Source organism: Lepidothrix coronata, unplaced genomic scaffold, assembly GCF_001604755.1.
Source record: "Lepidothrix coronata isolate B3197 unplaced genomic scaffold, Lepidothrix_coronata-1.0 Scaffold146, whole genome shotgun sequence".
Lineage (NCBI taxonomy): Eukaryota > Metazoa > Chordata > Aves > Passeriformes > Pipridae > Lepidothrix > Lepidothrix coronata.
Window position 1 is genome coordinate 2023601 of NW_016690326.1, and position 27829 is coordinate 2051429.

Sequence of the window (27829 nt, forward strand, 5' to 3'; positions counted from 1 at the left end):
CGGTTTCTAATTAAAATGTCAACAGGGGAGGTTTTAGAACAATTTAAGGGAGTGGGTAAACCTTAGAACCCATTGGGATTCACTTGTGAGTCTTAAAGAAGCTTAAATATAACGTGACCAATCCTACGCTGTGTAACCTGTCATTTAAATTTAAGAAGAAAACCAGAAAGGGGTGATTGTTTTATCTGTCTGTAAAAGGGTGGGTGTTGGGAGATAAAGCACAGTAAAACATCAGCTCTGTACCAGACAGATTAGAACAAAGTATTAGGAAGAACAGAATTAGTAGTCAGAGCATGAGATGATGAACTGGGAAAGAAGCAATGGGGCTCTGTAGAGAAAATCATATCTTAAGAGTTTTAAAGCTCTTAGACTATTAAAAGGTCATGGGACAAGGGAAAAGGTTGAGATAAAAATACCTGTTTAAGAGAAGAAACCAAGGGTAGGAAGGACAATTAACCGGTAACCAAACCAAACGATTTTCAGCATTTCCACATCGTTCTTGGTGAAAATACACCTCAGTGATACATGGAACTCAAAACAGCAGGCACAGCCAACTTCAACAATAAACTTGTGAAAATAAAGAGCTCTTACTAGGCTAGGTAACAATGCCTCTGGTCTTAATCCCAGTGACTCAGTTTCCTGAAACCTGTGTAACAGAAAGCTGCACCCTGTACATGCTGCAGAGTGTATAACACTCCCAGCTGCTGCAAAGCATCAAGGATGATACCATTTTGTTCGTGGTTTTTTTTCCCCATGGAAGGTTGTGGGGGCAGAAAACACTCAAGTTTCCTCTCACAGGTTGTATGAGCAGAAAAGAAGGTGGCAACTTGGAAATTCTCACAGAGAACTTCAACCTCCATGTTGCTTAGGAAAAGGACTGTAATTTCCAGTATAAACTGCATAAACTCAGATGTGAAACCAGGTACTGGCAATCCTGCCTGCAGCTGCTGGGATCACAGACTTTCACTCACTAGTGTAGCCTTCACAGATCTCCGGGGAAAGAATGTACAGTACTTTTCAATGCGTTTTCTCCTAAGGGAAGCTCCAACAAGACTGTGTTATTTAACTTCTCATGGTTAGATTTCCTGTATCATCACAGTGGTGCCGTATCCTCACTCACTCATGCGGAGAATCTTCCTCTCCATCCAAGCATTATGGAACATTCCCGAGATTAATGGATAGTCTGTAAGGCCAAAGCTCTGCCATGTGTGTGTTGGTCTACGGACAACTGGAAGAGAATTATAGCTGCAGATATTCAAGGTGGGTACACAGGCTTGTTCCACAGGGTTGCTCCCTGCAGAGCTGTGATGCTCAGTACACTGCACACCGGTTTGTTCCCAGATTTTAATATACATCACATTTACACATCACTAGTAAAAATCTGTACACTTCACAATACAGTACATACGAGCCACCAGTTGCTAGCTAACACCAGAACACTGATGAAGCCCAAGACAACTGCCTTAAAACAGGCAGGGGGGCTAGTCTTCCCCTCTGGGGAAGTTTCTTTGGGATACATATTCCAACGAGACAGTGCTTTCCAGAGGGGCAAGTGAAGAAGGTGAACCAGGTCCCAGCAATGGACCTGCAGCTTTTCTTCCTCCTCCAACAGCTGTTAAGAGCAACCTGCTTGCACTCCAGCTCCAGATGCCAAGTGCTGGGATTCAGCTGGGATTCTCTGTGTGCCTGTAGCATCATTTCTTCATCTTCAGGTCTGCCTCGATGGCGCAGCGCCGCCCTCTGGTGCCTCCATCCTGCTCACAAGGCAAACAAACACAGTTACACAACCCGACACAAGCGCTCTGCTCTCTCCAGCACAGAGGGAGGGAGGGAATTCTGCATCTGGCAACAACTTTTCATGCCTTCCAATCAGGAGAAAGGGAAGCTGTCCCTAAGGCGGCCTGGAGAGGCCTGCCTGCAGACCTACCTAAAGATTGCTCTGGACACAGCAGGGTGCTGGGCTTGGCAGCATGTGTGCACTGCTGGAGCCAGGGCAGAGAGGCAACATGACTCTTGCCCAGATAGATGCTTTTGGAGCCTGGACAGCACAGGCTTTCTCCTAAATGGCAGATTCTAGCTTAAGGTGGGAAGAGGAAACTGCTTACTAACCTACCTTATCAGCTGCTGATCCCTATGGCAAGTGCTCCTCCAGTTGAGTGACCCTGGCACTAGCTCCCTAGTTTCTTGGCATAACTCCTTTCCATGAGCAGAAGGCGAGCTGAGAGCTTCCTTTGATGCGCTGCCCTCTCTCTCTGGCTGACATGCTGACTCTCCTGGAGTACTCCTCTGTCTTTAGATACACGTGAGACATAAGAACAACTCTCCAACTTCCTCTCCTCTCTCCTCCCCACAACTCAGAGACTTGGGGTTTCCCAGAGGGAATATTTTTCCAAACACTTCTGGATCACCACAGGCACAGAGCAAGGTATTTTTTGCAGAGTGTCTTATTTACTTTCTGGACCAGGAATGATAAAGGAGTACACAGCTGACTCCTCACTCTCCCAAGACCTGTTGTACTGCCTCCGACGTGTGGAAGGGGCAGCTGTATAAACATGAGAGATGTAGGAAATACAGGTCTGCACCACTTGGTTTGTCTTCCCACTTACATGGAAAGAAAGCAGGAGAGAAGTTGTGGAAAAAAAGCAAAAGCAGATGACAAAACGAAAACTCTTGGAACCAAAAGAATAGACTGAAGCCCCTCCCACTCACCCACGCTGAGAATAAGGGACTGAGATGTTTCTTCTCTAAGGATCACAGTGGTGCAGCCCCCAAGTTAAACACACCCCTTGCAGTGCTAAGGATGCTGTGACAGTGCAGTGATCACCCAGACAAGGAGCAGAGCACCTGCCAGCAGAACCTGCTGGAGCCTTTCAATACTTACAAAGAGAGAGAGAAGGAAGGCAGGAGAGCCCATTGGGACACTGTCCTGTTAAAAGGCCAAACAGAAGGACTTATCAGGCATCAGCTACGGAAATGCACACACCACATAGAAGCACTGAGCCCACACGAGCATAGAGAAACACGTGCCCCACTCCCCTTCCTGCACAGCATCAGTCTTATGCAGCAGGAACATAAAAACAGACAAAAAGAGGGATACTGCAAGAGTCAGAATGCTAGGAAAGGGACGTTCCCTTCTCAGCCATGGCAAGGCCTGGTCTACCAAACAATTTCTGCAAGGTGCAGTTGCTGCTAGAACTAAGCAGGCAGTCCCTGCTGTCACAGTGTTGTGTGCACCAGCTGAGAGCACCTGAGACCACTTCATCATGTTTGGATGTCTTTACAGAAGAAAAAAAAACAAACAATCCTTCACTGCTTAGATCAGTGTGGAATTCAGAGGTTCTCCGGTGTGTTTTACACAGCAAACCAGAGTCAACTGATTCTCTCTCTCCAAAAACCTGACTAGAAAGTGAAGGACATGGCAATTCCCTTCACCTTCCTGCCATATCACACCTCTACCAATACTCTCTTCATTTCCCTACAGTTTTTATCACCTGTTTTTAAAAAGTGATAGAACTATTGGGATTACAGAAGAAACTCATGAGACCTGCCTCTTGAATGCTGTACAGGTCCAGAACTGAAATCTAATCAATGGACACATTTGAAGAAAATTTGTTCACATGAAGATGCTGGAACTACTGCAATCTCAAAAAACATTCTGCCTCTCTCATGTGAGAACTTCATGCACTATCTTGGGATTCTTCAGAAGATCCCAAGTGCCCTTCCAGAGGGTGCAGCATTCTCACCTTCTCTGAAGCATCTTGCTTGCGAGTGGAGTCTCGCCCCCGCAGGCTCTTTGCACTGATCCCCGACTCCGATGTTTGCATCATCAGTTGTGTGGCCAGAAATTGCTGCAAGAAAACCACACTCTGTTAAGATTGCCAGGCAAAACAAGCTCAGTAAGTGCGTGTCAGTTAACTATCACAGACCACAGGTCGGGAATGATTGGGTCAGAGGCAGTTTCAGTTCCTTTTCTGCTGCTCAAAATAAGTTCCCCTATTTACCTCAGAAGCCACAAATCCCGAGGAAGTACAAAACCTCAGTTCAAACTCTGTTAGTCCTGCCAGTTGGGATGTTCTGCTTCACAGGACATTTTAAATGGCATAAATTCACGAGACAGTTTCATGTACACTTTATATCAACATAAACCAGCACAGCCACCCAAAGAAGCAGTCGCGTCCCCTGTCATTCACTGTTTTGTTGCTTGTTTCGGTTCCTGAACCACACCCCAGTTCTTGCTGGCCTAAGCATTTCCCTGAAGGAAATTACATTTGAAATTGGTCTGGGTTGAACCTATAAAAAATTCTGCTGCATTACTTTTAACTCGCCCACAATCTAGTTCAACTCAAACACCTGAGCAAGCACGAGAGAGATGCAGGGAAAGACAGGACTCCTGCATTCAAATACATGGGGAGTGAAACTACAGTCTTACATCTGTGGACCATGGCAGATGCTCTGTTCTCAGCTCAGTACTTTACCTGAATCTGCTCCAGGACATCTCGCTGCATCTCCACAGCCATGTGGTACACATCATGGTCAGAGCTGTTGTACATAACTGCATTTTGAAACATCAGCATAATATCACGCTGGAACTCAGCTGTGGTTCGTATCAGCCCGTTCTCAATGTTCTTTTTGATGGTAGATAAATCCATTGGCCTATGAAAGAAACGCAAGTAAAATTGCAACAGGAACACTTAACTCTTTTCCCTCTTTTTTGGAAACAACCCTGCGTCTGTAACGTTGGCTAGTTAGAGTGTCTGTTTAATTTAGCTGAACAGCTTCTGCCCCAGACAGGCTGTGTTCCTGAGTATCAAAGCCTGGGTCAGAAGACAGGAGCTGTCCAGGAATGGTGAAAACAGCCTGAGCGATGCCTCAGGAGAGGCATCTGCCTTCTCCAGGCATCACAGAAGAAGAAACTAAGGAGCTAGAGAGCAGCCGCTGAACTTGAACTGTTTAGTGGAGAGGTTTCAGGGGCTAGCAGGGGATTCTGCTAATTCTTCCAGAAAAGTCCACTATCTGGGACTGTAAAAAATGCTGATTAAAGAAGACAGCTTTTAGGAATTTCAGAGGTTAATCCTATCCTTCAATAGAAACTGGGAAAAACAGATCAGTCGTGTCACCTTACTGATAAAAATGTTCTGTGTAACTCAGTGTACTTCACTCAAGTCAAGGTTCTGTACAGACATGTGTCTGTTACTGAAGACCCACTTCTTGGGGAAACCTGCTTCTGACTGAATCATGTCAGAAAAAAAAAATGCATTCCAAGTGTTCCAACCTGCACTGCGGGCAAAGCCTACATTGTTCCTGCCAGAAATCCCTACACAAATAAGAAACCATACAAAGCTCTAGTGATGGAGAGCTGCTGAGACTCACCTCTGCACGATGCTGTGGTAGCCTGGTGCTATATCATCAGTTACAGGCTGCAGGAAGACATTGGCATACCTGCAGAGAGAAAGAGTCCACTTAGTGTCCATCCTTGCTGGTAAATATTTGTTTCATGCTCTCCTGTTTATTTGTCTGTAACAGTATGATTCATCATCTCCTGGTACCAATAGAGATAAGCCTCTGAGATGTAAGAGTGGAGACTTGTCTAGGATTAGTCACTTCTTTCAGTCAAGACATCAAACTCACCTGTGATTAGCTGCTGCTCTCCAAACTAGCATGATGGCTTTCTTCCAGATCTTCTGGGCCTGTATGGCTTCCTGATCCTCACTGCACACTGAGCTGGGGGGAGAAAAACATACTTCCTTTAGGAGTCTGCACAGTGCCTCAAAGCAGAAAACTCACATTTTATTTTGCCTTTGACATGCCCATGCTAATCCATGCCAAGTCAGAAGGAAAAAGTGGGAGCTGGTATTGGGGTGCTGTCTGCACACTTGCCCTTGTAAGCAAGGAGAACCAGAAATAACGATCACCAAATTCCCACTCAGCAAAACAAAAACGAGATTCCTACACTCCCTCCACAACTCCCTGACACTCACAACTGTGAGGAGGCTGGGCTGCTGGGGATGGAGTCGGCGAGTGTGTGGGACTGCAGAGGCGCGTTGTGGACGCTGAAGCCGTCGTCGCTCTCACTCACGGGGGGTTCGTTATCCATCTCTGACAGATATCCCTCACCCTGATCTTCCTCTTTGGGTTCCTCCAAACTGGCAGCCTCACTGGCACCGTCCTCATCATCCTCCTCACCCTGCCCATCCTGAAACACAGAGTCCATGAGCCAGCACAGCCAGCTACAACAGCAACTCAGAGCCTCTAAACTAACTGTGGTTCAGCGACAAAGTGATTTTCTTGTTACCCTGCTGACAACTGTACAGGCACTTCCAGGGAATCCCAGTCTCTCTGGCCTGCCCTGCCTCCTCCCGCAGACCCACAAGGACATACACACACAGCTTTACAGCTTGAAGCTATCTCTCCTTTAGCTCCCACTGCAGACTGCTTACTTCTCAACGCAGAAAGCTGAACACAAGCTTTGCTTTTCAGCAGACAGCAGCAGCAGTGAGATGTTGCTAATAAACTCATGATCACTGTAACTGAGAATTACCTTCATCTGACTCCTAAACAGGGCTTGAGCCTCCTCCTTCATTGACTCTGTGAAAGAAAGAAACGCAGAAAGGTTGACTCTCCAAAGCAGTCTTCCCTACAAAAGCTCCTGCACCAATGCCTACTGTCCTGCAGTAATTACCACTGTTCCTACATGTATCTTTTGTCCCTCCTCCCCAAAAAACCTGAACCATATCACTGACAACTATCCAGCTAACAATGTTGCATGTAAAAGATTTCCTAGCTGAATTAAGTTACCTGACAGCTCAAATTTGTGCTGAACATCAGCCTGTGAGGAGTCTTCACTCACATTTGGGACTTGTGGAGGGGATGAATCATCATCAGGTGGGGTCTGGAGGGAAGAGAAATGCACAAATCTAGATGTTTGTGTCAGCTTACTTCAGTGAAGGTGTGGGCACATCTACTCACCCTAACCTAACTCAAGGCAATGAGGTTCACTGAGCACCTTCCCAGCAGCAATTCTGCACATGGGCAAGGGGAGATACACGAAGGAACTGCCTAAAGCAGAGCTGCTCTGCTCATCAAGCACATCAGCAGCATGACTTCCAGGAAAACAGTCAGTCACATCCACTGAAGGGTCACCTTCAGCCCAGCAGTCATCCTTCCTCTACAATTCTCTCCTACCTGCCACAACTGCTCCTTTCTTTCCCCACACCAGTTCCAGACAGCCTCTCTGCTCACATACCTCTGTCTTCACTGAATTTAGCACTGCATCTTCTCCCTTGGATGACTCTATATTGATTTCAGGAGTCTCTCCTGATGTTAGACCTGCTCTTTGATCTTCTTCTATCTCTTGACTTCTAAGCTCTGGTGTTTCTGTCACTCTTGCCGTTGCTGGTATAGTTTCCTCAGGGCCCAGCTGACTCTGCTCCTGCTCTGCAAGTTCGGTCTTTATTTCTGATGCCAACTCGCCAATGCCCATTAGGTCTCGAATTCCCTTTGCCTCTGGCTCCTCACACTCCAGTCTCTCCTGCTTCACAGTCACAGACACTTGGGGTATCTGGGCCTGTTTCTCGTGCTCCTGACGAATTGAATGTTCCCATGGGCCAGGAAGGGTCTGAGGGTCATCAGTATCTTCACAGAAAGAAGACAGAGCAGCTTCAACAACTGCTGCATCCAGGACTTCAGGGTGGTCGTCTACCTTTATTGTCAAAACAAACACACAGTAGCGCAGACCAAGGTCAGAAAGAGGAATTAGAGAAAAGTTCATATTATTTGGTGATGAAAAGGTCATGTTATTTCTGAGACAACTGTGGAAAACCCCATGTACTTGTACTGCCTTTTGCAGCCAGACTTGTACCACTCCCTGTGGAACCTCCCGTGGAGCTTCAGTTTCAGAAATATGGCACCCCTGGAAAGGGTGCTGTGAGCAGCACTCACCTGTCAGCCAGAGATGTGACCTAAACCCTACCCAACATGAGGAAGAAAGAGATTTCTTTGTGCACTCTGAAGAGGAGCACCAGGCTAACAGGAGCACCAGTGTCAGACTGACAGCAGTGGTGTCATAGGGTCATTTCCTATTGATCTGGAAAACCATGGTGAGAATGTGCACTTTGGAATAGCTATTTCTTTCTTGTTTAAACTAACTAAATTGGTGAACAGCAATTATTTGAGATTGACCCAAATGAATGTGGAGCAAGAGGCACTGGCACTCTGCTTTGCCCACTTACCTTGTCCTCAATGATGGCTATAATATTTCCAACTGTATCAAAGTCCAGCTCTTCCCCCGTATAGGATACTGCAATATCCATTTTCTCAGCCAAATCCAAATCTTCTTTCCCATCCATGCAGTGATCTTTAGAAGACCCTGCAGTGCTGCCAGCCCCAGAACCCAGGCACTCTTTCTTGATGGAATCAATGATCATGGATATTTCACTGCTGTCCATGGACACTGTCACAGTGTGGGAATCAGACACTGCCTCCATGGAAACACAAGCTTCTGGCTGGCTCACTGCACAAGGATGAGAGGGACAGTCAGAGACCAAGCTGGAGAAGTTCAGCCCACATAAACTCTGCAGTGGATAAGATCAAGCACCAACCGCAACTATCCCAGGCCCACCCACACCACCATGGCTTAGATAAATAAAAGACAAATATGGGTTTGCTTTCCCACACGAGTGAGATTCCAACCCTTGAACCACAATCCAGCAAACCACCAGCACCCCCACCCAGCAAACCCTGTTTAAAACCACCTGCTTACTCCAAAACCCAGACATAACTATCCTTTTGGCCAGGATGGCAAGTCTGAGGTGCTAAAGCCCAGCTGAGAGCTCGCCGGGCGTTGATCCCATGGGAAGTTCTGCTTTCCAGCAGTGCACGACCTACGAGTGCGTAGTTCAGGAACGCACCTGTGGCTACGCTTTCTGGAGCTGCAGCTGGTGGCACAACGGATGGTGCTGACAGCGTGGGCATCATGACAATAGTTGCCTGGGACACAGGCTCTACGGGGGGTGGCAGGAGCTTAGCTGGAGGTTCGCTGGCAACAGCGGAGAAGGAAGCAAGAGGTGAGGTGAACTGTGCAGGACCAGCTTCTAAAAGCCGGGAAAGCGTAGGAGCACCTAACAGAGAGTAGAAGGGAAAAGCACATGAGCAAGAAGCAGCCACCACTGAAGTCCACAAAGCCACCACTGGGTTCTTCACTGTCTGGTGGCTTCTTCTGGGAAAAGACTGAGAGATACCTACAAACAGTCCCAAAAGTTGTACAGAGAACCTGCACCAAAAACACCCGACCCCGTTGTGTGTGCAGTCTGAGGCAGAATCATGCAGCTACAGAACACTGTTCACTGTAAGGGCTGGACAGACTAAGCCACACATGCACAGTGGCCCTTCCAAAGGCTCATCCCAATACAATTATGGGAAATCTGAAAAACAGTGCTGAGAGAGCCACACAAGGTAAGCCAAGACAAACAGTCATCACAGGAGCTGGGAGAGAGCAGGGGGGATCTCTTTGCAGGTCTTTCCTGGAGAATTCCTTTTATATCAAAGGTTGCCACTCATTTTAGCTGTAACTTCCAGTCTGAATTTACTCAACTGTCTGGACCAAATTAACAGGTCTTAAAAGATGTGGATAAGGAAAGCTGCTTACTTGTATGGAATTCTGTATAAATGAATGGCATAAAACCGCCGATTAAACCACTGGTCAGCAAGAGCTGACAAAAAACCCTCACCTTAGGAAGGTTGTTCTGAAAAAGCCCAATGCAAAGAGTTCTGCACTGTCTCTCTCACCCTCACTCTGGAGCTCACAGACCTCTGTGGTCTAACTCTCAAAAGACCTCTGAGCTACAGCAGAGGGAAGGCACACGAGTTCTCCAGATCCACAGGGAGCTGAGTTTGACACATTAAGAATCAGATACTAGATAATTTTTTCCTCAGCTCCCTGTCAACAAACCCTTTCTTTCTACAGCGAGATGCTGGCTATTAACCAGTGTCAAACCCAGAAAACCAGATTGCATGGATCAGGATTGAATCAAGTCTAACTGTTTCAGTCACTCTTTTTTTCCATAAGGATTAGAGTCTACTTAAAAAAGCAGGGGTGAGAGGGACGTGGGTACAGAAAGAGGAATACAACTCATAAAGAAGCCCCCAAACCCAGCAGGCTAGATGTCCTTTATCTTTCTGCAAAGAGAATTCACAGAGCATTCTGAAGGGATATCTTAAGGGAGAACTGTATAGGGAAAGGCTCGAGTTACCTGAAGCAGCAGGAGATGCAGGGACAGTACCAGGTGTTGACTGCATTTCCCCACTGTGCAGCACTGGAAGGACACTTCCTACCTCCAGCAGCACTCCTGAGCTGTTCATGTGACCAGAAGCCACTGCCATTTCGTTTTCACCGACCTGTCAAAGGAGGACGAAACTGAAGTTTTGGGATACCATCACATCAGTGATTGTTTGCCAGATGTGCATTTCCATGAACAGGTCCAGCATTTGCTGTTTCAGCATTTCTTCTGCACTCTGCATCCTGCCTGAGGCCCCTCATACAAGTGCACAACATGAGAGTCTGCATCTAATTTCTGTTCTTCAGCTACAACACAGCTGCAGTGCCACCTTTGAGGTCGGGTCAAATAGATCATTGCTCTACCTCAGTTCCTCTGTTCAAGGACCTCACAATCCTTTACAGACACGAATCTCTTTAGACCCTGAGATGGCATGGAAATATCCCTCATTTTGAGTTGAGAGAAACAGAAGTATCAAGATGGAAAGTAACTCTATCAAGGTCAGACAATGAACCTATGATAGACCTTGAAAGAGATGTAAAGCAGTCCTGTTCCTGCAAAGAAAACCCAGTCTTCCACAGCCATTACCTTTCCCTGCTCCACTTTGCAAACACAGAAGCCGCGGAACATTTGCCCAAACTAACAAATAGAAAAGGTTGACTAAATCTGACTACTACAGAAATAAAGTCAACAGCCAACACAGCTACTCCATCACACAAGCACTAACACAGGGAATCCGTGCCACGGGCAGGCTGATGGCTGCTGTTTTCAGACTGAGCTGTGAACAGTGTCTGCACCTCCCAAGACTTCCAGAGTCACTAACACCACAAGTAGGTTCTCATCACAGTGATTTTAGTAACTGTCTACAACTAGGAGAAAACTGAAATTCTTCAATATAGGTCATAAACCCCATTAAAGTATTCCCTACTCTTATGCTAAGACACATTACAGGTCTTGAAATGCAACTTCCTGCCAAGATGTAAAGAACTGTGGGCCCAAAGTAATCACCAAGAACAGTTCTGAGGAGGCTGATGGGAACGAAGCTGACTAACAAGTTCCCTCCCCTAAGGAGAACAATTTCCTCTGGCAAAGCCTGCAACTCCAACTCCTTACGACTGAGGGGAGACAGCCAGTCCTACGTGCTGCACAATCCCTGCAGTCCTGCTGGGAAAGGGTCCCACCTCTGTGGCTCACAGGGGTAATTGTACCTCTCAGCTATCACTTCCGCTGGGACTCTCACAAAACTGCACATTTTTAAAAAGTCTTTGCAGATCCCCCTTTTTCAGTGGGAGAGTCTGAAGCAAATTGTTTATGTGCTTGCATATATGAGCAGAGAGCTCCATACCAGCCTGGGGCTTGTGGGCAAGAGACTGCCCTTCTTCAGCAGCTCTGAGAGCAGAGGGGAAGGAGGCGGAGTTGCTTTTTGTCCTAGCATCTTTTTCTGGGGTGAATCATCAGTGACTGGGGTCATGGGGGCATCCAGGGGAGCAGAGCCTGGAGGGGTGTCAGGGATTCCAATGAAGGAGGCAACTGGGGTGCTGGGCAATGTCCCTGGCGTGACCTGAGAAAGAGAAAAACCACACTGTTCAAAGCCACACTCCACCACACGGACCAGCCCCACTTGCTGCTTCCCCCAAGAGCATTGATCCAGCACACCACAGACACCTACTCCATTCACTCGCTGCACCTACTCCAGGCACGTGCTTTCACCCTTTCCCTGCCCTGTAGTGCCATTTCCCAGGCACTCACAGACTGCCTGGCCAACCCACTGACGCCCCTATATGGCCTTCGATCCAGACACCGGATCACCACAGACATGGAAGAGGACATGGATCCCGAGCAGCACTGTACACCAACCACACTGCAGCACTACCGCAGCCAAAGTCCGCAAAGCAAGGCAAGGGCTTCTCCCCAGGCCCCTTCTCCGTGATGGACGCCGAGCCCCATGTTCCAAGCTGGTCTTTCCCTCCTACCTGGGATAAGGATCCTTACCCCTGGACTGGCCTCATCCCCAGCAGGCTGGGACAGATCTCCCAGTGCATATTCCCCTCCTGGGGAGGTCGAGCCGGCGGGGGAACGAACCATCACACCCGTCAGTCGTCGCGGAGGATTCTTAATGGCCTGACGAGCTGGAAGAGAATAGAAACTAAAGTGAGATTCCAGGACTCCGTCTTGGACAGTCCCTGAGAGTTGCCTCTGACTTTATCCTGAAGAATCTTAAGAAAACAGTTTATGTTGTAGGAATTTCTTGCACCACACTAGGCTCAGTTCCCAAATAATACCAGCTTTGGGTAATGCACCTCTATTTCAGTTTTCTTTAGCAGCTAGGTATTCACTACCTCCCACCACTGACAGGTTAATTGAATTAACTGCCCCAAGAGTTATAAAGGAATTAAACATTCAGAATAAATGTCTCTCATCTTCAGACACCAGTGAAACTATAAGGAAGACTAAAGGGGTGCAAAGCCTGACATTCTAACACAGAGTTCCTTGCTAATCCTGATTCCTCTTAGATACACCTTTCCTACAGATTTTGTTCCTTTCTCAGAAGCCTCTGCATTTTGCCCTGTTACAAATATAGTGCTGGAAAGAGAATACAACCTTTCTCTCCAACTTTAGGGTCAAGGAATTCCTACTGCAGGTCTTAATAAGATCTAAGTATTTCCCAGATGTTCTTATGAATATACACATCTCTCCAAGGAAAAGGAAGGCAGCTCATCTCCAGCTTACCTTGATAAGCAGCATCTGTAGCCTTCCTCTTGACTTCTGCCTCCTCCTCCTCCATTTTTTTCTTTCTGTATACAGAATCAAAACCTGTTAGACAGTGTCTCAATTCCTTCTTCACAATCAGTTTACTGACCCCCCATCCCATTATCTTGGGACAACAATGAACTGACCCTGCGGATTTGGGCTCAGTTTCCCTGAGGAGGGAAGCAGAGCCAGAGAATGACACACTAGGCAGGAAATTTCACTTGCAGCTGATTATCAAAATGGAGCAGCAAGCATGATGCTGCAAACCATCACCAAGCTCTTTACTGAGCAACTCCAGACGATGTTCCACACAAGCTGGTATCCCCTGAGCTAAGCTAAGTCCCCTCTCAGAGGCCAAAGCATCTGCCCGGCTGCTGCATTTCTCTTCACCCAAAGTACACAAAACAAGAGATGCCTGACAAGAGTGTCAGGGAACTACAATTTCAGAAGAAAGCACAACACGGAAATAATTAAATAACCCACATCATAATCTCATTGCACAGCTCCTCCAGTCTGTTATCCATGTGTCCAGCCTGGATCAGCTCTGCATCCTTCTTCAGCTGCCTGTAATCAGAAAACCCTCTTACTTACTGAACAGGAAACCCAAAGCAGCACTTTCACCCCAATCACCATCCCACTTTGACAATCTTTTCAGGACAAGGCTCTCAGATGTGCCACAGCTTAACATCTCTGCCACGTACCTGTATTTTTCCTGTGTTTCTTTAATAATTTTCTTCAATTCCTCAACCCTTTCTGCAGTCAGTTTCCGCACAATAACATCTTCCACAGTTTCCACAACTTCTCCCTTCTCACCACGTTTTCTCCTATAAACAGAAAAAAAAAAGTTATATACAAAACTCAGAAAACTCAGTTCTCATTTCATAAATGGCTGCTGTCTGTCACTCCTGACACATTCATGCACAAAAAAAAAAAAAAAAAATCAGCTTCCTCCAATTCCCTGAAATGGTCTGGGACAGCACAATCTCTTCTGAAATTTTTAACTAGTGCACCTAGTGCTAAAGATTTCAAGAACAGATCGAAGACGCAAGTCCACAAAAAAATTCTCAACCTGAAAAAAACCAATCATTCCACTTCAGAGAAGATTCTTCTCTACTCATGAAGAAACATCTATTTTTTTTCTGACTAACTCTACTAAAGTCATTTCACCTCCAGTGCTGAAGATCATTCAGCACTACTACAAACAAATACTACTTTGAGACATCCCACCTTTAAGTTAATTTGATGTGAAGTCCCCAAACAAAATGCCTGGAATTAAGAGCAATAAATATCTGAGACCACAAAGCTGTAGTGAAACCATTGAGAAAAAAGCTGTAAAAAAACACTGCAAAGTAGGGACAAATACAGAACCCCTTCTTGCTCCTACTGTCTTTTCTACGTCTACTCTAAATTATAAACTTATGTGTAAAGCTTCTGATCAGTAAGACTAACATGTAGTGTTTTATTCCAGACAAACAAATGTTACCTTCCCCATCTGCCACACCCTGATCCCACTGTCCACCCACAAAAGCTATCACAGCTGAATTTTCTTATTCCTGAATGCTCCTTTAGGGAGGAGCTGGCTGGGGAAGAAAGGAAGTTAACAGTAACAAGGACTTTGCTGTAAGAACCGATGAGTCCCTCCAGATTGCTGCAGACTGTGCTTGGGTCAGACTTTGTACTCACTTGGGGGTCTCCGTGGTCTCCAAGAGCTCTGAATACTGAGATGCACAGTGCTGAGAAGAGACAAAGGAAGTCAGAGGACACTAAAGAGTCAGCTTGAGCTAACACCTATCAACAAAGCCCACAGGGCACTCACTCCCACTTCTTCAGAGGCCCAAGGTTTTATGAACAAATCTCACAGTTTTCTCCAGAGTTTCCCTCAAGGCTATAATTTAGTGTAGCTCACAGTGAGGAAGCAAAAACAAAGCTAAAGAACAGATGCTCCCAACTAACAATACAGAAATCAAAGCAAACAAAAGCTGCAGCTGTAATGTTTCCATCTGTGAACACGAACCAAAATATTTAATCGAAGAAGACAAAATAACATTACATCAAGGCCAGTTCCAAAGCTCAACAGACACAGTAAGCAACATAACAACCCCAACTGTCCCTTACAGGACAAAAGTCCCAGGTGCTGGCTCAAACAGCAGGACACACCAAAATACACGGGCATCCACAAATTCCTAGGGCAAGGAATTCCACACCTTAAATCACATGCCCGGTGAAGAATCTCTTTAGTCAGACTTACTTATTAATTGTTTACTGGACAAAGCATGGAACAATTAATCCTTATTCATCCTCAACATGGCACTTCTGATTATGCAGAGATCTGGTATATTCCTGTTACTCATCTTTTCATGTTAAGGGTTCTACCTTACTTAGCCATCCATCACAAGGAAAGCTCTTTCATATCTTTGATCATCCATGTCTTTTTCTTAACTTTATCCAACTGGACTGTGAGCTCAAGTTTAATTTCAGAAACAGAAAAACAGTATTTGATTTAAATAAAATTTTTTTTTCAAAATTCATTTTGCCACGTGTTTTTAAAACAAAAAATACATTCTCTTAGGCTTTATATAACCCTTTGCAGAACTCATTTTTTCCCAAGATTCAAATATGAGTATCTTACCTTTTGGGAAAACCAGTCAGGTGGACGCCCTGGCTCTGCAAAAGGCTTGATGGCTCTGCTGACTGAGACCCTGCAGGAGGGAAATGGCAAGTCACCATCACTTTCTTCCCCAACTACCATTCAGAGAAAAATTGACAAGCTGTCTCGACATCATTGAATAACCCCCTAAACATGATAAACTCACCAAGGAGCTGCTATGTTTGGGAATTACTACAGTATAAAGTACAAGACTTGAAAATATTTGCCTGCTCCTAATAAAAAATACCTTTGCTCCTTTGCTTTGAAAAATCAAGTTTCTAGATTCTGATTACGTGACTATACTTCCACAAACATCTTACTTTTGTAAAGCGGAAAAAGGCAGTAAAACAGAGCTACAGGTTCAGTGCACAGGAATCTGCTACCAAGTATCCTTCTTGACCGCAACTCACCTCATCCAATTTATTAACACAGAATCAGAGAATCACCTAATGGTGTGGGACCATTAAGGGACCTAAAAGATCATTTCATTCCAACCCTCTGCTGTGGGCAGGGACACCTTCCACTATCCCAGGTTGCTCCAAGCCCTGTCCAACCTGGCCTTGAACACTTCCAGGGATGGGGCAGCCACAGCTTCTCTGGGCAACCTGTGCCAGGGCCTCACCACCCTCACACGGAAGAATGCCTCCCTAATCTCCAATCGAACCTCTGTTGGTTTGAAGCCATTCCCCCTTATCCTGTCACTCCATGTCCTAGTCCAAAGTCTCTCTCCAGCTCTCATCACTCTTTATTTTAACACACCTCTGCTTTCACACAGTAGTTATGAAGGCAGCAAAAAGCCTGTCCAGGTACATCTCTAACACCTTTGACACCCCATCTTTGTTCTGAACAGAGGCGGGAGGGGACAGCCCCGCGCTTTGCCCCGGGTACCCGGTGCCTCGCACACGCTCAGGTTCCCCGCTCTGTGCTCCCGTACCAATTCTGGTCGCCGCTGCGCATGACGGAGGAGGCCAGACAGAGCTTCTCGCGGATGGACCAGGGCTCGGTGGGGCCGGCACTCAGCAGCTTGTGCTCTGCGGGACAGGGCAGGAGTGTGCGGGGGCAGCACCCGGAACACCGGGACGGGACCCCGGGACAACCACCACTGGCCCCGCCCCTCCCGGATGGCTGGCCCCGCCCCTCCACCCGAAGCCCCGCCCCTCCCCCGAACCACTGTGCCCGCCCCCCGTGCACCGTTTGCCCCTACCCGGAAGGGCCCTTGGCAACCGCTCCGTTCTTCTCGGGCCCTTCCCCTACTCCCCTCCTCGCCACAGCCCCGTCGCCGCTCGCTCCCCGTCGCCGCTCCCGCCCGTCCCCGCACTCACTACCAGTCCCCGCCGCCATCTTCCCCGCCCGGCCCCGAGCAAGGCGGGGCGGAGCCGTGCGCAAAGCCCGCCGGGAAGTGCGCGAGCGCCACTCCCCCTCCCGCTCCCCCGCCCCGTCCAGCGGCCAGTTGGTTGGGCTCCGCCCCCGCTGCCCAGCAGCGGTCGCTGATTGGCCGTAGCGCGCGCGCGCCGTGTCCCCATTGGCGGAGCGGGCGGGCGGCGAGGTTTGAAATCCCGACAGTCGGCGCGGGGCGCACGCGAGGGGCGGTGGGGCCGGAGCTGCGTGAGAGGCGGCCGGCGGCGGCTGCGGGTTCGTTTGCGTGCCAAGAAGCCCCGTGCGGCAGGCTATACCTGTACGGACAGGCCCTGCGTGGTGCTCTCTGCTGTGTGCGTTGTGGGGGGCGGCCCGTGCGGAGCTGAGTGCGAGTTTGTGTTGGGGATCCAGTGTGGCGGTCGGTGTATGCATTAGCTCTGTTTGATGGTGTGTTTTTGGGGGGGTCTCACGTGGTGGTCTGTGTGTGTTTGGGGTCCCGGGTGATGTTTGTGTGTGCAGGGGGTGTATTTGGGGTCCCGGGTGGTGTTTGTGTGTGCAAGAGGTGTGTTTGGGGTCCTGGGAGGTGGTGAGGGTTGTGCAGGTTTGCGGCAGCATCCTGTGTGTCTGCGTGTAGGGAGGGTTCCATGGAGCAGTCTGTGTTAGTGGGGATTGATGCATGTGGTAGTGGGGTGCATCTGTGGGGAGCAAAGCTTGAGCTGCTGTAACATCACCTTGTCCTGTGCCCCTTTTTCCCCAGGAGCTGTGTGAGACGTCATGGCAGAAGCACTTACCTCCCCAGGGCTGTTCTCTGACGATGAAGTTGCAGCTTCCCCTGTGCTTGAGTCCACAGCAACTGGGTTTGGGGCTGATTTGCGCAAAGACCTGCTGTCAGAGTTCTCTGCCATCTCCCCAAACCTGGAGAGCTCCCAGGTGAGGTTGGAGCTCTTCTGTCACAAACAGGGCAGTGTTTTCACTCGTGGCTGCTGGTCTGTACAAAGCTGATGTGATGCAGGAGCAACAGAGACTCTTCAAAAGAGGCTGGAACAAATTGTTGCGTTGTGAGGAGCAGTTCCTCTTAGGAGCAGTGGACTGTGAAGGGCACAGTCAGCGAACACCTCGTAACAGTTGGGAGTCTCTTGGGGCGGTGCTTGGTCTGGGGGCTGGTTTTGGTGTCAGGTCTTAGGGTTGCTGGTCTGATTCATTAGATAAACAAAGAAGAATGCTGGTGTGCTTGGAAATGCCTAAGAAAGCTTCTGGCATTGCTGGTGGTTTTGGGACCAGAGAAGTTCCTGAGCACTGACTGGGGTAGCCAATATGTGTGTTTTGTGCTGTGGTCCCTGTTACCTGTTCTGATGGGTGGTTGTGTGCTGCCTCTCTGGCTGCCATGTTTAACCTGTGCTGATTTTTGCAGGCTGTAGCTGAAGACAATAATGGCAAATTAAAGGTCTATCTAAGAGTTCGACCTCTGAAATCTACAGAAGTGGAAAAAGGGGAAGACCAGGTGAGATACCAAATGAAGCAGGTTTTGAGCTGGCTGTGTGCCTGCTGGGAGAGGCTGTTGTCCTTTACTGTCTATGCTGTGACCACTGCAATAATGGGTTTTATATGTTCTTTAGGGCTGTGTCTGCATTGAGAACTCAGAGACCCTTCTTCTAAAAGCTCCTAAGAACTCCTTTACCATGCGGTGCATGGAACGTGGAGTGGGACAAGCATTGCATAGGTTCTCTTTCACTCGGGTAGGTAACTGGGACAAACCATCCATCTGGAAGTTTTCTGAGCTTAAACCAGCCTTACCAGCTTGAAAAGGTGGCTTATTCATACTCACTGATCTCAAGGCGCACTGCCTGAGCTCTGCAGTCTCGTACAATCCTCTCTACGTCAGTTTTTCTGTTGCTGTTTTCTTAGTTTTTCTCTTTTTAAGCTACTCCTGACAGCTTTTTTTGGCAGCAAATGCCAAACTCTTGTTTTGTTCATGAGCCTGTAAACAGACTAAAGGCTGCAGTGATATCAAATGTTACTGGATTAAGCAAAGGAACAGCCTGTTTTTGTAAGGGGCTCAGCTGGAATTGCTGGTGGGTTGGTTGCTCATGGCTAGTGGAGGGAAAAAGGACTGTGTAATATCACTTGAGCAAACATCAGCAGTCAAAGGACAGGAAAGATCTACATGAGGCCGTTTTTTGTGTCTTGTTTGCAGATCTTTGGACCAGACGTGGGGCAGAAATTGTTCTTTGATGAGACAATGAAACAGGTGATAAAGGATGTATTGAATGGGCAGAACTGTCTGGTTTATACCTATGGCATCACCAATTCAGGGAAGACTCACACGATTCAGGGTAAGGAGAGCACTAGGTGTTAGGAGCCTGTTGAGGGATTGTCTGCTGCTACATGTGAATCCTCAGCTTGCTGCTGTTCTTGCCTCAGGCACCAACCAAGATGGGGGGATTCTGCCTCGCTCTTTGGCAACCATCTTCAACAGTGTGGGGGACCAGCTGTACCAAGCCATGGACCTGAAGCCTTCCCTCTCCAACGAGGTGATCTGGCTGGACAGCAGGCAGGTGAAGCAGGAAGAGACCAAGAAGCAGATGATGCTGCAGGGAGGTCTCTGGGAGGTAAGCATGGGGCTTCTGGGAGGCTTGATAGCAAAAGGAGAGGGATGGTGTCATGCCACCTATGTGCTCGTGTTCTTGGTTTCCTTCAAGGAGGAGCTGTTAACGCCACTGAAGAGGAGTTGCAGTGCTGAATCTCAGCTCCAGGCCACCACCAGTGGCAGTTTTGACAGTGGAGTTGCTGGCCTCTCTTCATCCAGCCAACTCACCAGCCGTTCAGACGTCAGCCAGACTGAAGGTATGTCTGGAAGCCTGTTGTGTTCTACCTGCTTTTTGTTGCTTGTGATGGAAGAAAGGGTGATGGCTGTTTGGATGCTGTGTGGTAGGTAAGGGAGTAAAGGTGCTGTAGTCTCACAAATATTCTCCTTGAAAAATATGGATGTCAAGGCAAGAAGAACTTTGTGCATATATTTTGCCAATATCAGAAGAATTCACTGCTGCTTGGTAACCAAGCCACGTGAAATGAAAAGTTACTTGCCACTCACTCACTCACTTCATTCAAGGAATGTGGTTATTGAGCAGCTCATTGCTGGGAAGCAGGGTGCTAAAGTGACATGCTGCACTGAACACTTGTGCCCAGACTTTCAAACCCAGGAACTACCAGATGATTAGGTACCTAGGAGCATGAAGTGATTGAGGTAACAAGGACTAAAACTTAACTTATGCTGGAAGGAGTTCATGTTTGAAATATCCTGTAATTCTGGAGTCAAAATCAGGTAAATAAAAAGTCCTTACACAGAATAGAGGATACTGTTAAAGGAAACTTGAGGCTGTCTCAGTGGGGACAGGCATTAGAGTATATACAAATGGGAAGAGGTATATAGAATAATTTGATTCTGGGGTGGTTTTTCCTGCTAAAGAATGTATCTCACTCTACAGCTAAACCATTCCAGTTGCACATATGAAAAGCTGCAGTCAAGATTTATTTTCCTTCTTTTTTTTTCCCCCAGAACTGGGCCCTCTCTGGGCTGATTTGGATCGGATTTCACTCACCAGCACAGGAAATGTGCAGTTCTCCATCTGGGTTTCCTTCTTTGAGATTTACAATGAGTTAATCTATGACTTGTTAGACCCAACTCTCTCTGGACAGAACCGCAAGCGGCAAACACTGCGGCTCTGCGAGGACCAAACTGGCAACCCCTATGTGAAAGGTAGATTTACCTGGAAGGGATCTTTAGTGGCTTTCTAGGAAGACTTTAGGACTGAGTGGGTGGGTGGCTTAGCAGTGACGCACTGGGGAGCCCCACAGAGACCTCTGATATCTGGATTATGGGAATGTCAAGTTTGTTAATGTCAGGGAAAAGCAATGATGAAGTTGGGGTTGAGATAAGTTTTCTGCCAGTCTCCTAAACTGCTGTGCCCAATGTGTGCTTGCTTTTCCAGATCTGAACTGGTTCAATGTCCAGGATGCTAATGAAGCCTGGAAGCTCCTGAAACTGGGTAGGAAAAACCAGAGTTTTGCCAGCACCCACATGAACCAGAACTCCAGTCGCAGGTCTGAAGGGGAACGGGGGCTGTTTAGGCAGAAATGCAATTCTGAGGGGCTTTTGAAGGTTATTCATTGTTTTTAAATATCTACTTGTTTCTATACAGTCACAGTGTTTTCTCCATTCGGATTCTGCACTTGCAAAGAGGTGGCAGTGAAGTTGTTCCAAAAATCAGCGAGTAAGTTTCATGCTCTCTGGGATTTGGGGGTGTTCTCGGTGGATTCAGCTTCCCTGTCTCTTCTGTTGAGGACCTGGAATATGGGAAATATCTTGATAAAGGTCTTGTTGAAAGGAAAGAAGTAAAAATTCCCAACCTTAAGTCTTGGAACTGACAGGAGTTTGAGGAGTACTGCAAAGCACAACTTGAGGTAGTTCTCAGGCTTTTTGAATGAAGGTAAATGTGAGTAACCTACCCTTACAGCAGGAACATGTCTGTTCCTGGGATGTAGCTACCTGGAAATGGGTTGTCTCAGTACCTGGGAAATGGCTGTTTCATGGACTGACAAAGGATCTTTGAACTTGACACCACAAAGCTTGCTATGATGTTACCTTGTGTAACACCTACACTTAGGGTAGGCCCTTCCATCCAGCAACAGCTCAGGCACCCCAAAGGAGTGTTCCATGCCCTTATGAGGAAGCTGGGAAGGTGATTGCAGGGTGTCTGAATTGTAAACCTGGATAGAGCAGGACAAACCCAGCAGGTTGTGTGAATATCGCTGTGTTTCCTTCAGGTTATCCCTGTGTGACCTGGCAGGGTCCGAGCGCTGCAAGGACCAGAAGAGTGGGGACCGAATGAAAGAAGCCAACAACATCAACACCTCCCTGCACACACTGGGCCGCTGCATCGCTGCGCTCCGCCAGAACCAGCAGTCCAGGTGAGCATCCAGAGCTCCAGAGGGAGGGTGTGACTGGGCTGTTTTGCTTTCCCAGCTCACTCCTGTCTCTCCCCACAGGACAAAGCAGATGGTGGTTCCATTCCGGGACAGCAAGTTGACCCGTGTGTTCCAGGGGTTCTTCACTGGGCGCGGGCGCTCCTGCATGATTGTCAACATCAACCAGTGTGCATCCACTTATGATGAGACTCTTTATGTAGCCAAGTTCTCAGCCATTGCCAGCCAGGTGAGTAGCAGACACCAGGATCACAGCATGGCCAGGGTATATCCTGCTTCTGTGGGAATGGGCCCTTTTCCACAAGGAGAGGGGGGCATGCTCACAAGTCTTTCCTACGCTTCTCCAGTGGCTTATTTTACCTCCAGAGTATTTACAGATTCTGGTAAACTAACAGGTTGCAGAGAAGGGCTGTGTTTAAAGATTACACAACTCTCAGGCTTTGCATACAGCAATGATGATCTTTTCCTCTTCAGCTTGTGCAGGCACCTCCCACAAAGCTGGGACTTCCATCCCTACAATCCATCATCAAAGAGCACAGCAGGAGAATCAGCCAGGGGGCAGAGGCAAAGGAAGAAGTGGACTCAGAAGAAGACGAAGACACTGAGGATGAGGCAGATGTCTCCATGTATGAGAAGAAGGTGGGTTGTGATTTGTTTTACAGCCTTTATGGATAGAAGGACAAGAACATGACTGTTAGTTTGGCCTGGGAGGTGGGACTGCAGCTTGGCACCATGCCAAGAGAGGTGACAGAGAACCTCAGAAGGATATAGGACCCAGGAGGTTGGGAATCTATGACACAAATATTTCACAGTTGGTCTAAACCTGACACACATGCTTAATTTGGAAACACTGTCATCTGTGGAATAGTGACAGTAAGAGTGTGGGTGCAGACCTGAAATCTAGAGATCAGAAAACATGCAGAACAGGTGGCTAAATTGAGAAAAAACAATCAAACTTCCTAGATACTCAAAGAAGGCAGCTGGGATAGCTGAAAGATCAAGATGGAAGTCACACACCTACAGAGACTCGAGCTGTCATGTGTCAAGTTAGCGAACCCTGGCAACTTCTCTTTCCAAGCGACTAAAATAATCTTAAATCTGCAGATCACTGCAGCCTGCAGACACAGGATCACTTAGTTAATTCCAGGCTTTAACTCTGTTGTGCAGTGTGGGCAGTGGAGCTGTGTCCTTCTTGCAGGACTTGCTGCGTGCAGCAGAAGCTGCACGAGAACTGCTGGTGCAGGAGCGGCTGAAGAAGCTGCAGCTCGAGATGCGCCTGCGTGAGGAGATCTGCAATGAGATGATGGAGTACATGCAACAGAAGGAGCAGTGGTGGAGGTACAGCCTGTGCTGATCCCCCTCCCTCTGCTCAGGTTGAGCTGCAGCACCCAGAACCACCACACCCTGACATGGAGTTGTTTGTTCTCTTTGTAGCCAACATGTGGATGCTCAGAGGGAGCAGCTGGAGGAACTGTACGAGGAAAAACTGACTATCCTGAAGGAGTTATTGACTGACCATTACCAGGAGAAGATCCAGGTTTGTTCAGGGCAATGAAATAACATCAGGAAAATGGCAGTGGGTTGGGAGGGGACTCAGGGTACTTGAGTCCAGGACAATGTTTATGCAAACTGAAAGATGTTGGTTTCTGAGGTATTTTTTGTGATATTTGATTGCTTGATCCACAATTTTTGCTTCTTGTCTCTTCCTTTACGTAGCTCACTAGGCTTCCTAATTTTCAACACTTAATCTGGAAGCTAATGTGCAACCATCCTGACTCCTCCACGTATTCAACACAATTTTCTCCCCACCCTACTCTTTTCACTAGTGGCTTGCTTTGCACTCTTCAGGTTCACATAAGTTGTGTGAATTTCTCTTCTTGCTCTTAGTTGTGATGTTGGGTATGGGCCTGTCTGTTTTACATGCCATGGCATTTGAGTGGCCTCTGGGGCTTGTTGCAGACCTCTCTGAAGATGCCAACTCTCCAAAAAATCCCTTTTCTTTAGAGGCTGTAAAAAAGTTGTTTAGGCTCCTAGGAAGTGGGTTTACTGTGTTCACTTAATGGACTTTAAAGGCTGGGTTCAATGTGTGAAGTGTGGGATTGACAAAGTCTCCAGGAAGACATAGAAAGTTTCAGAAAAGTTGTGGTAAGAAAATCTTGTTAAATATTTGAACAAACTTCCTTTCTAAGGAGCGTGATGAGGAGATTTTGGAGCTCCAAGCTACTCTGCGGGAGACCAGAGAAAAATTGGAAAGTCTGGATACTAAGGAAAAGGACTCGGAGCAAGGCTTACGTCGATCCAAGCGAGTGGCTACTTCCTCATCTACTGTGCAGAAGGAGCTGGCAGATACCAAAGCCAGACTGGAGCAGTGTCAAAGGGAGTTACATACCACGACTGCAGGTATGGCAGTGATGCTGCGCTGCTTCTGACCTGTGCCTGAGAGATCCTTGTACAGGGTTAGAAAGACTTTCTTCAGGGTACATTGGATTCAGACACCCTGAAACCATTATTCTGAGTTGTAGATAACAGGAATTATGTGCTGGATGGGCAGTGTTTCTCTTCATTTTCACATGAAAATGGACTTTAGGGCAGGATAATCTCCCTGTTCAAATTCCTAAGTCCATTTGTGTAACTGAAAGGGAGAAGCCTGGAATGTCTGTGCAGGTCTGTACAAACTCAAAGCTCTTCTTGGCTTGCCTGTGGCAGCTTGTCTCAAGGCAAGTCCTGAACTTCAGGAATACTGAAAGCTGGCGAATGTCCTGTTGCTCACTACTTTTTGTCTGTTCCTAGAGTTGCACAGGTACCAGAAACTAGTGGAGCCACCTCCCTCTGCCAGACCCATTACTATGGATGTAGACAGGAAGCTGGAGGATGGACAGAAGGTAACTCCAACTCTGTGTTACAGAAAGGAACACTTGCAGGTCAAGGTGGTTGCCAGTATAAACAGTGTTTGGGGCTGCTGTTTCCAGGTTTTTAAATGGATGGTTGAAGTTAAAATGGGCTTGTTGAACTTACTGGAGATGTTGATGGTTGTGGTATCTGTGATCCCAGTGTATCTCACTCAGATGGGATCCTCCCTCAGTGCTGCATGTCTGAATTACCCTGGAGTGGCTTTGTTTGCAGAGCAGTGCCAAACCCACCTGTTTTGAATCTCTCTCCTTCAGAATGTCAGGTTGCTGCGTTCAGAGTTACAAAAAATTGGGGAGTCTCTCCAGTCTGCAGAGCGAGCGTGCTGCCACAGCACAGGAGCAGGGAAGCTCCGAGAAGCCCTCTGCACGTGTGATGACATTCTGGCCAGACAGGTAATGTGTCTGTTTTGTTGGGGGTTGCACAGAGGGGGGTGTTTAGTCTTTGTGCTTTGCCCATAATTAGAGTAACCTCAGTTCTACACTGCAAATAAAAATGACTTATTTGCTAGTGCACACTATTACATGAAGGGAACTAGATTGCTGATTTTTCAAGGAGACCCAAATCGTTCCTGTTAACTGCCAGCCTGTACTTAAAGTAGGACAATTGGGAGTTCTCATTTCCTTATCCACTCGATCACAGTTGCTATGGCAGCATATTTGCAGCAGAATGGAGTCAGTTTTGTCCCAGCCCTACCGTTCCTATTTGTTATTGAACTTTTTACTGTTGACAGTAGAAACTTTGAAGCATGGCCTTATTTAGTAGAACAGCGAGTGAATTTTGGCAAAAGGCAGTTTATCCTCCTCAGTTCACAGTAACCAGGGAGTTCGACAACTTGTCATAGTACCTGAAGGGAGCCTACAAGGAAGATGGAGAGGGACTTTTTACAAGTGCATGGAGTGGCAGGACAAGGGGGAATGGCTTCAAACTGACAGAGAGTAGGTTTAGATCAGATATTAGGAAAAAATTCTTTACCTGTGAGGGTGTTGAGGCCCTGGCACAGGTTGCCCAGAGAAGTTGTGGATGCTCCACAGCTGGAAGTGTTTAAGGCCAGGTTGGATGGGGTTTGTAGCAACCTGATCCAGTAAAAGATGTCCCTGTCCACAGCAGAAGAGTTGGAATGAGATGATCTTTAAGATCCCTACCAACCTAGATCTTTCTATGATTCTATGATATCTATATTTTTTATATAAATATATATATATTGCCTTCCCTTCATCAGGACCAAACCCTGGCAGAACTGCAGAACAACATGATGCTGGTCAAGCTGGACCTGCGCAAGAAGGCGGCCTGCATTGCTGAGCAGTACCACACGGTGCAGAAGCTCCAGGCTCCTCCAACATCCACCCTCAAGAAACGCTTCTGTGCCAACAGGGAAAATGTACAACCTAATCAGCCCCCTGGTAAAAAGCCCTTCCTGCACAACCTCCTGACGCGTTCGGCCACCCGTCCTGTTGCTGCCAGAGGGTGGCAACTTCGTTCAGTCGCTCTATGACTTTTCAGAAAGAGATTCCTGCCCTGCTGTTACTGGAACAGGTGGCAAATCCAATATAATGGCATCTGGTTTTCATTGTGCGCTTGTTTATTGTTATTGTAGCTGCTTGAGAGCTTATGTAAACATTTCTGGGTACGTATCGATAAACTTTTAATCAATACCAAAGTGGACAAAGTGACCTTTTGTAATTTAAACACTACAGTGAGGAAAGTCCTTAACTATATAACGCAGATGATCAAACTTGTTTAACAAATGGACAAGTTCAAGGTGAGTTGTCATCTTCAACTATGTTGGCACACAATTCAAAAATAAGTTCACAAGTTCCTCCTTGAAAGATATTTTGCCTTCCTTGAATTATAATCCTTTATTAAAGTATACACGTTCTAGGCCAGGGCTGTTCTCTCGGATCTGGGCTTGCAATGCTGGCTCCAAGCGTGATACCGCCATAGAACTGAGCAAAAGAAACAGGAAAATGGTTACATAAAGCAAGCACTTGAGTGTAAAATAAGATGGATGATGCATCTGGTTAAACTTCCTGGACTGTGAAAGAGTTTTCACATCTTTTTAAATGTCTTATAAGGGAAGCAAACTAGATCAGGGACAAATGAATCCCTGCTCAAATGGCAGTAAGACAGTCTAAGGAGTCAGGAAATGGTGTTGGGATCCACTCACTTGTAGCTGGCAAGAGAAACTTACTTACCTTCCTAAAGGTGTTTTTATTAAATATAATGTATTTGCCTATTTAACTTACCACCTGATTTATTCAGTTCAATAAAAGGTTTACTTTTATGAGAACCAGTTCACAGTAAAGTGAATTAAGCTGCCAGGTCATTTGAATAGCTGCAATTTCCTGAACACAGTTCAAGGTCTTCCTCTGAACTGAAGAGCCCTGGCTAAAATCAAGACCTGTACCACGTGTGCCAGGCTGGTTTGTCAAGTCATCTCCAGGTAGCCTAGTGACACTTGTTTACCACAGCTCTCTGTCCTAGGCCAAGCAGGGAAACAGATGGTGTCAGATGGATCTGTTGTACTCGAACAATTGCTTCTGATGAGAATTGGGTATTGTTTTCTGGAAGTCAAAGCTACCTTAGTTGTTCAGTACTTTTTTAATGGATTCAGCTCCAGCTTGGATTGTTTAAGCTACATCTGGCAGTCTGTTTAGACAACTGTTATCAATATGAGGGACAGCTCAGCTGAATTTAAGGCCCTGTCCATACTACCTACCAAATTGAGCTAAGTTAATTTGTAAATAACTCATTCAGGCTTCATGATTATTTCAGCTAGAAACAATTTTCACTATAAGACAGTTTTCAGTACTGAGCTATTTTTGTATTGATGAAAAAGTCTTTCTTAAGAAATATTAATAAAATTACAAATAAGCACAGATAGTCCAATGCTGTTCTGTATAACTAGAAGAGT

At 46.9% G+C, this 27829-nt stretch overlaps 3 protein-coding genes across 20 annotated transcripts in view; 1 reads left to right on the forward strand and 2 right to left on the reverse strand.

Annotated features, from left to right (window-relative positions):
* Nucleotides 1–1330: 1330 nt before the first annotated feature.
* BRD8 (bromodomain containing 8) lies at nt 1331–17098 on the reverse strand. 6 transcript variants are annotated; one of them, XR_001876912.1, is made up of 23 exons: nt 16992–17098; nt 16604–16700; nt 15652–15721; nt 14706–14755; nt 13724–13846; nt 13506–13586; nt 13002–13066; nt 12264–12400; nt 11617–11832; nt 10248–10392; nt 8907–9116; nt 8229–8509; nt 7244–7699; nt 6796–6889; nt 6539–6585; nt 5979–6193; nt 5629–5721; nt 5371–5439; nt 4476–4653; nt 3744–3848; nt 2882–2926; nt 2114–2290; nt 1331–1754 (listed from the first exon to the last, which is right to left on the reverse strand). XR_001876912.1 is itself a non-coding variant. In XM_017828092.1 (22 exons), the coding sequence occupies exons 1-22, from the start codon at nt 17008–17010 to the stop codon at nt 1695–1697; spliced, it is 2856 nt and encodes a 951-aa protein (XP_017683581.1). In that variant the 5' UTR covers nt 17011–17098; the 3' UTR covers nt 1337–1694. The 6 variants fall into 6 exon arrangements, 2 of the variants coding, with proteins under 2 accessions (XP_017683581.1, XP_017683583.1); XR_001876913.1 differs by having other exon boundaries at nt 2110–2290; XR_001876914.1 differs by lacking the exon at nt 16992–17098 and adding an exon at nt 16874–16928.
* Nucleotides 17099–17231: 133 nt separating this feature from the next.
* Nucleotides 17232–26491, forward strand: KIF20A (kinesin family member 20A). Of its 3 annotated transcripts, none has more exons than XM_017828095.1 (19): nt 17232–17344; nt 17783–17955; nt 18437–18526; nt 18642–18761; nt 19220–19358; nt 19447–19634; nt 19725–19869; nt 20582–20782; nt 21015–21126; nt 21225–21296; nt 21850–21993; nt 22072–22237; nt 22483–22647; nt 23207–23346; nt 23443–23545; nt 24198–24408; nt 24799–24890; nt 25173–25310; nt 26138–26491. In XM_017828095.1, the coding sequence occupies exons 2-19, from the start codon at nt 17800–17802 to the stop codon at nt 26408–26410; spliced, it is 2655 nt and encodes an 884-aa protein (XP_017683584.1). In that variant the 5' UTR covers nt 17232–17344; nt 17783–17799; the 3' UTR covers nt 26411–26491. The 3 variants fall into 3 exon arrangements, with proteins under 3 accessions (XP_017683584.1, XP_017683586.1, XP_017683585.1); XM_017828097.1 differs by having other exon boundaries at nt 17239–17301; XM_017828096.1 differs by having other exon boundaries at nt 17260–17378.
* A 56-nt stretch (nt 26492–26547) lies between these two features.
* Nucleotides 26548–27829, reverse strand: part of SFXN1 (sideroflexin 1) — a 43313-nt gene continuing 42031 nt past the window's right edge. For all 11 annotated transcript variants that reach the window (XM_017828121.1, XM_017828116.1, XM_017828118.1 and 8 more), the window contains one exon: nt 26548–26861. In XM_017828121.1, coding sequence (XP_017683610.1) covers nt 26765–26861 — 97 coding nt within the window. In that variant the 3' untranslated portion in view covers nt 26548–26764. The remainder of the gene's footprint in view (nt 26862–27829) is intronic.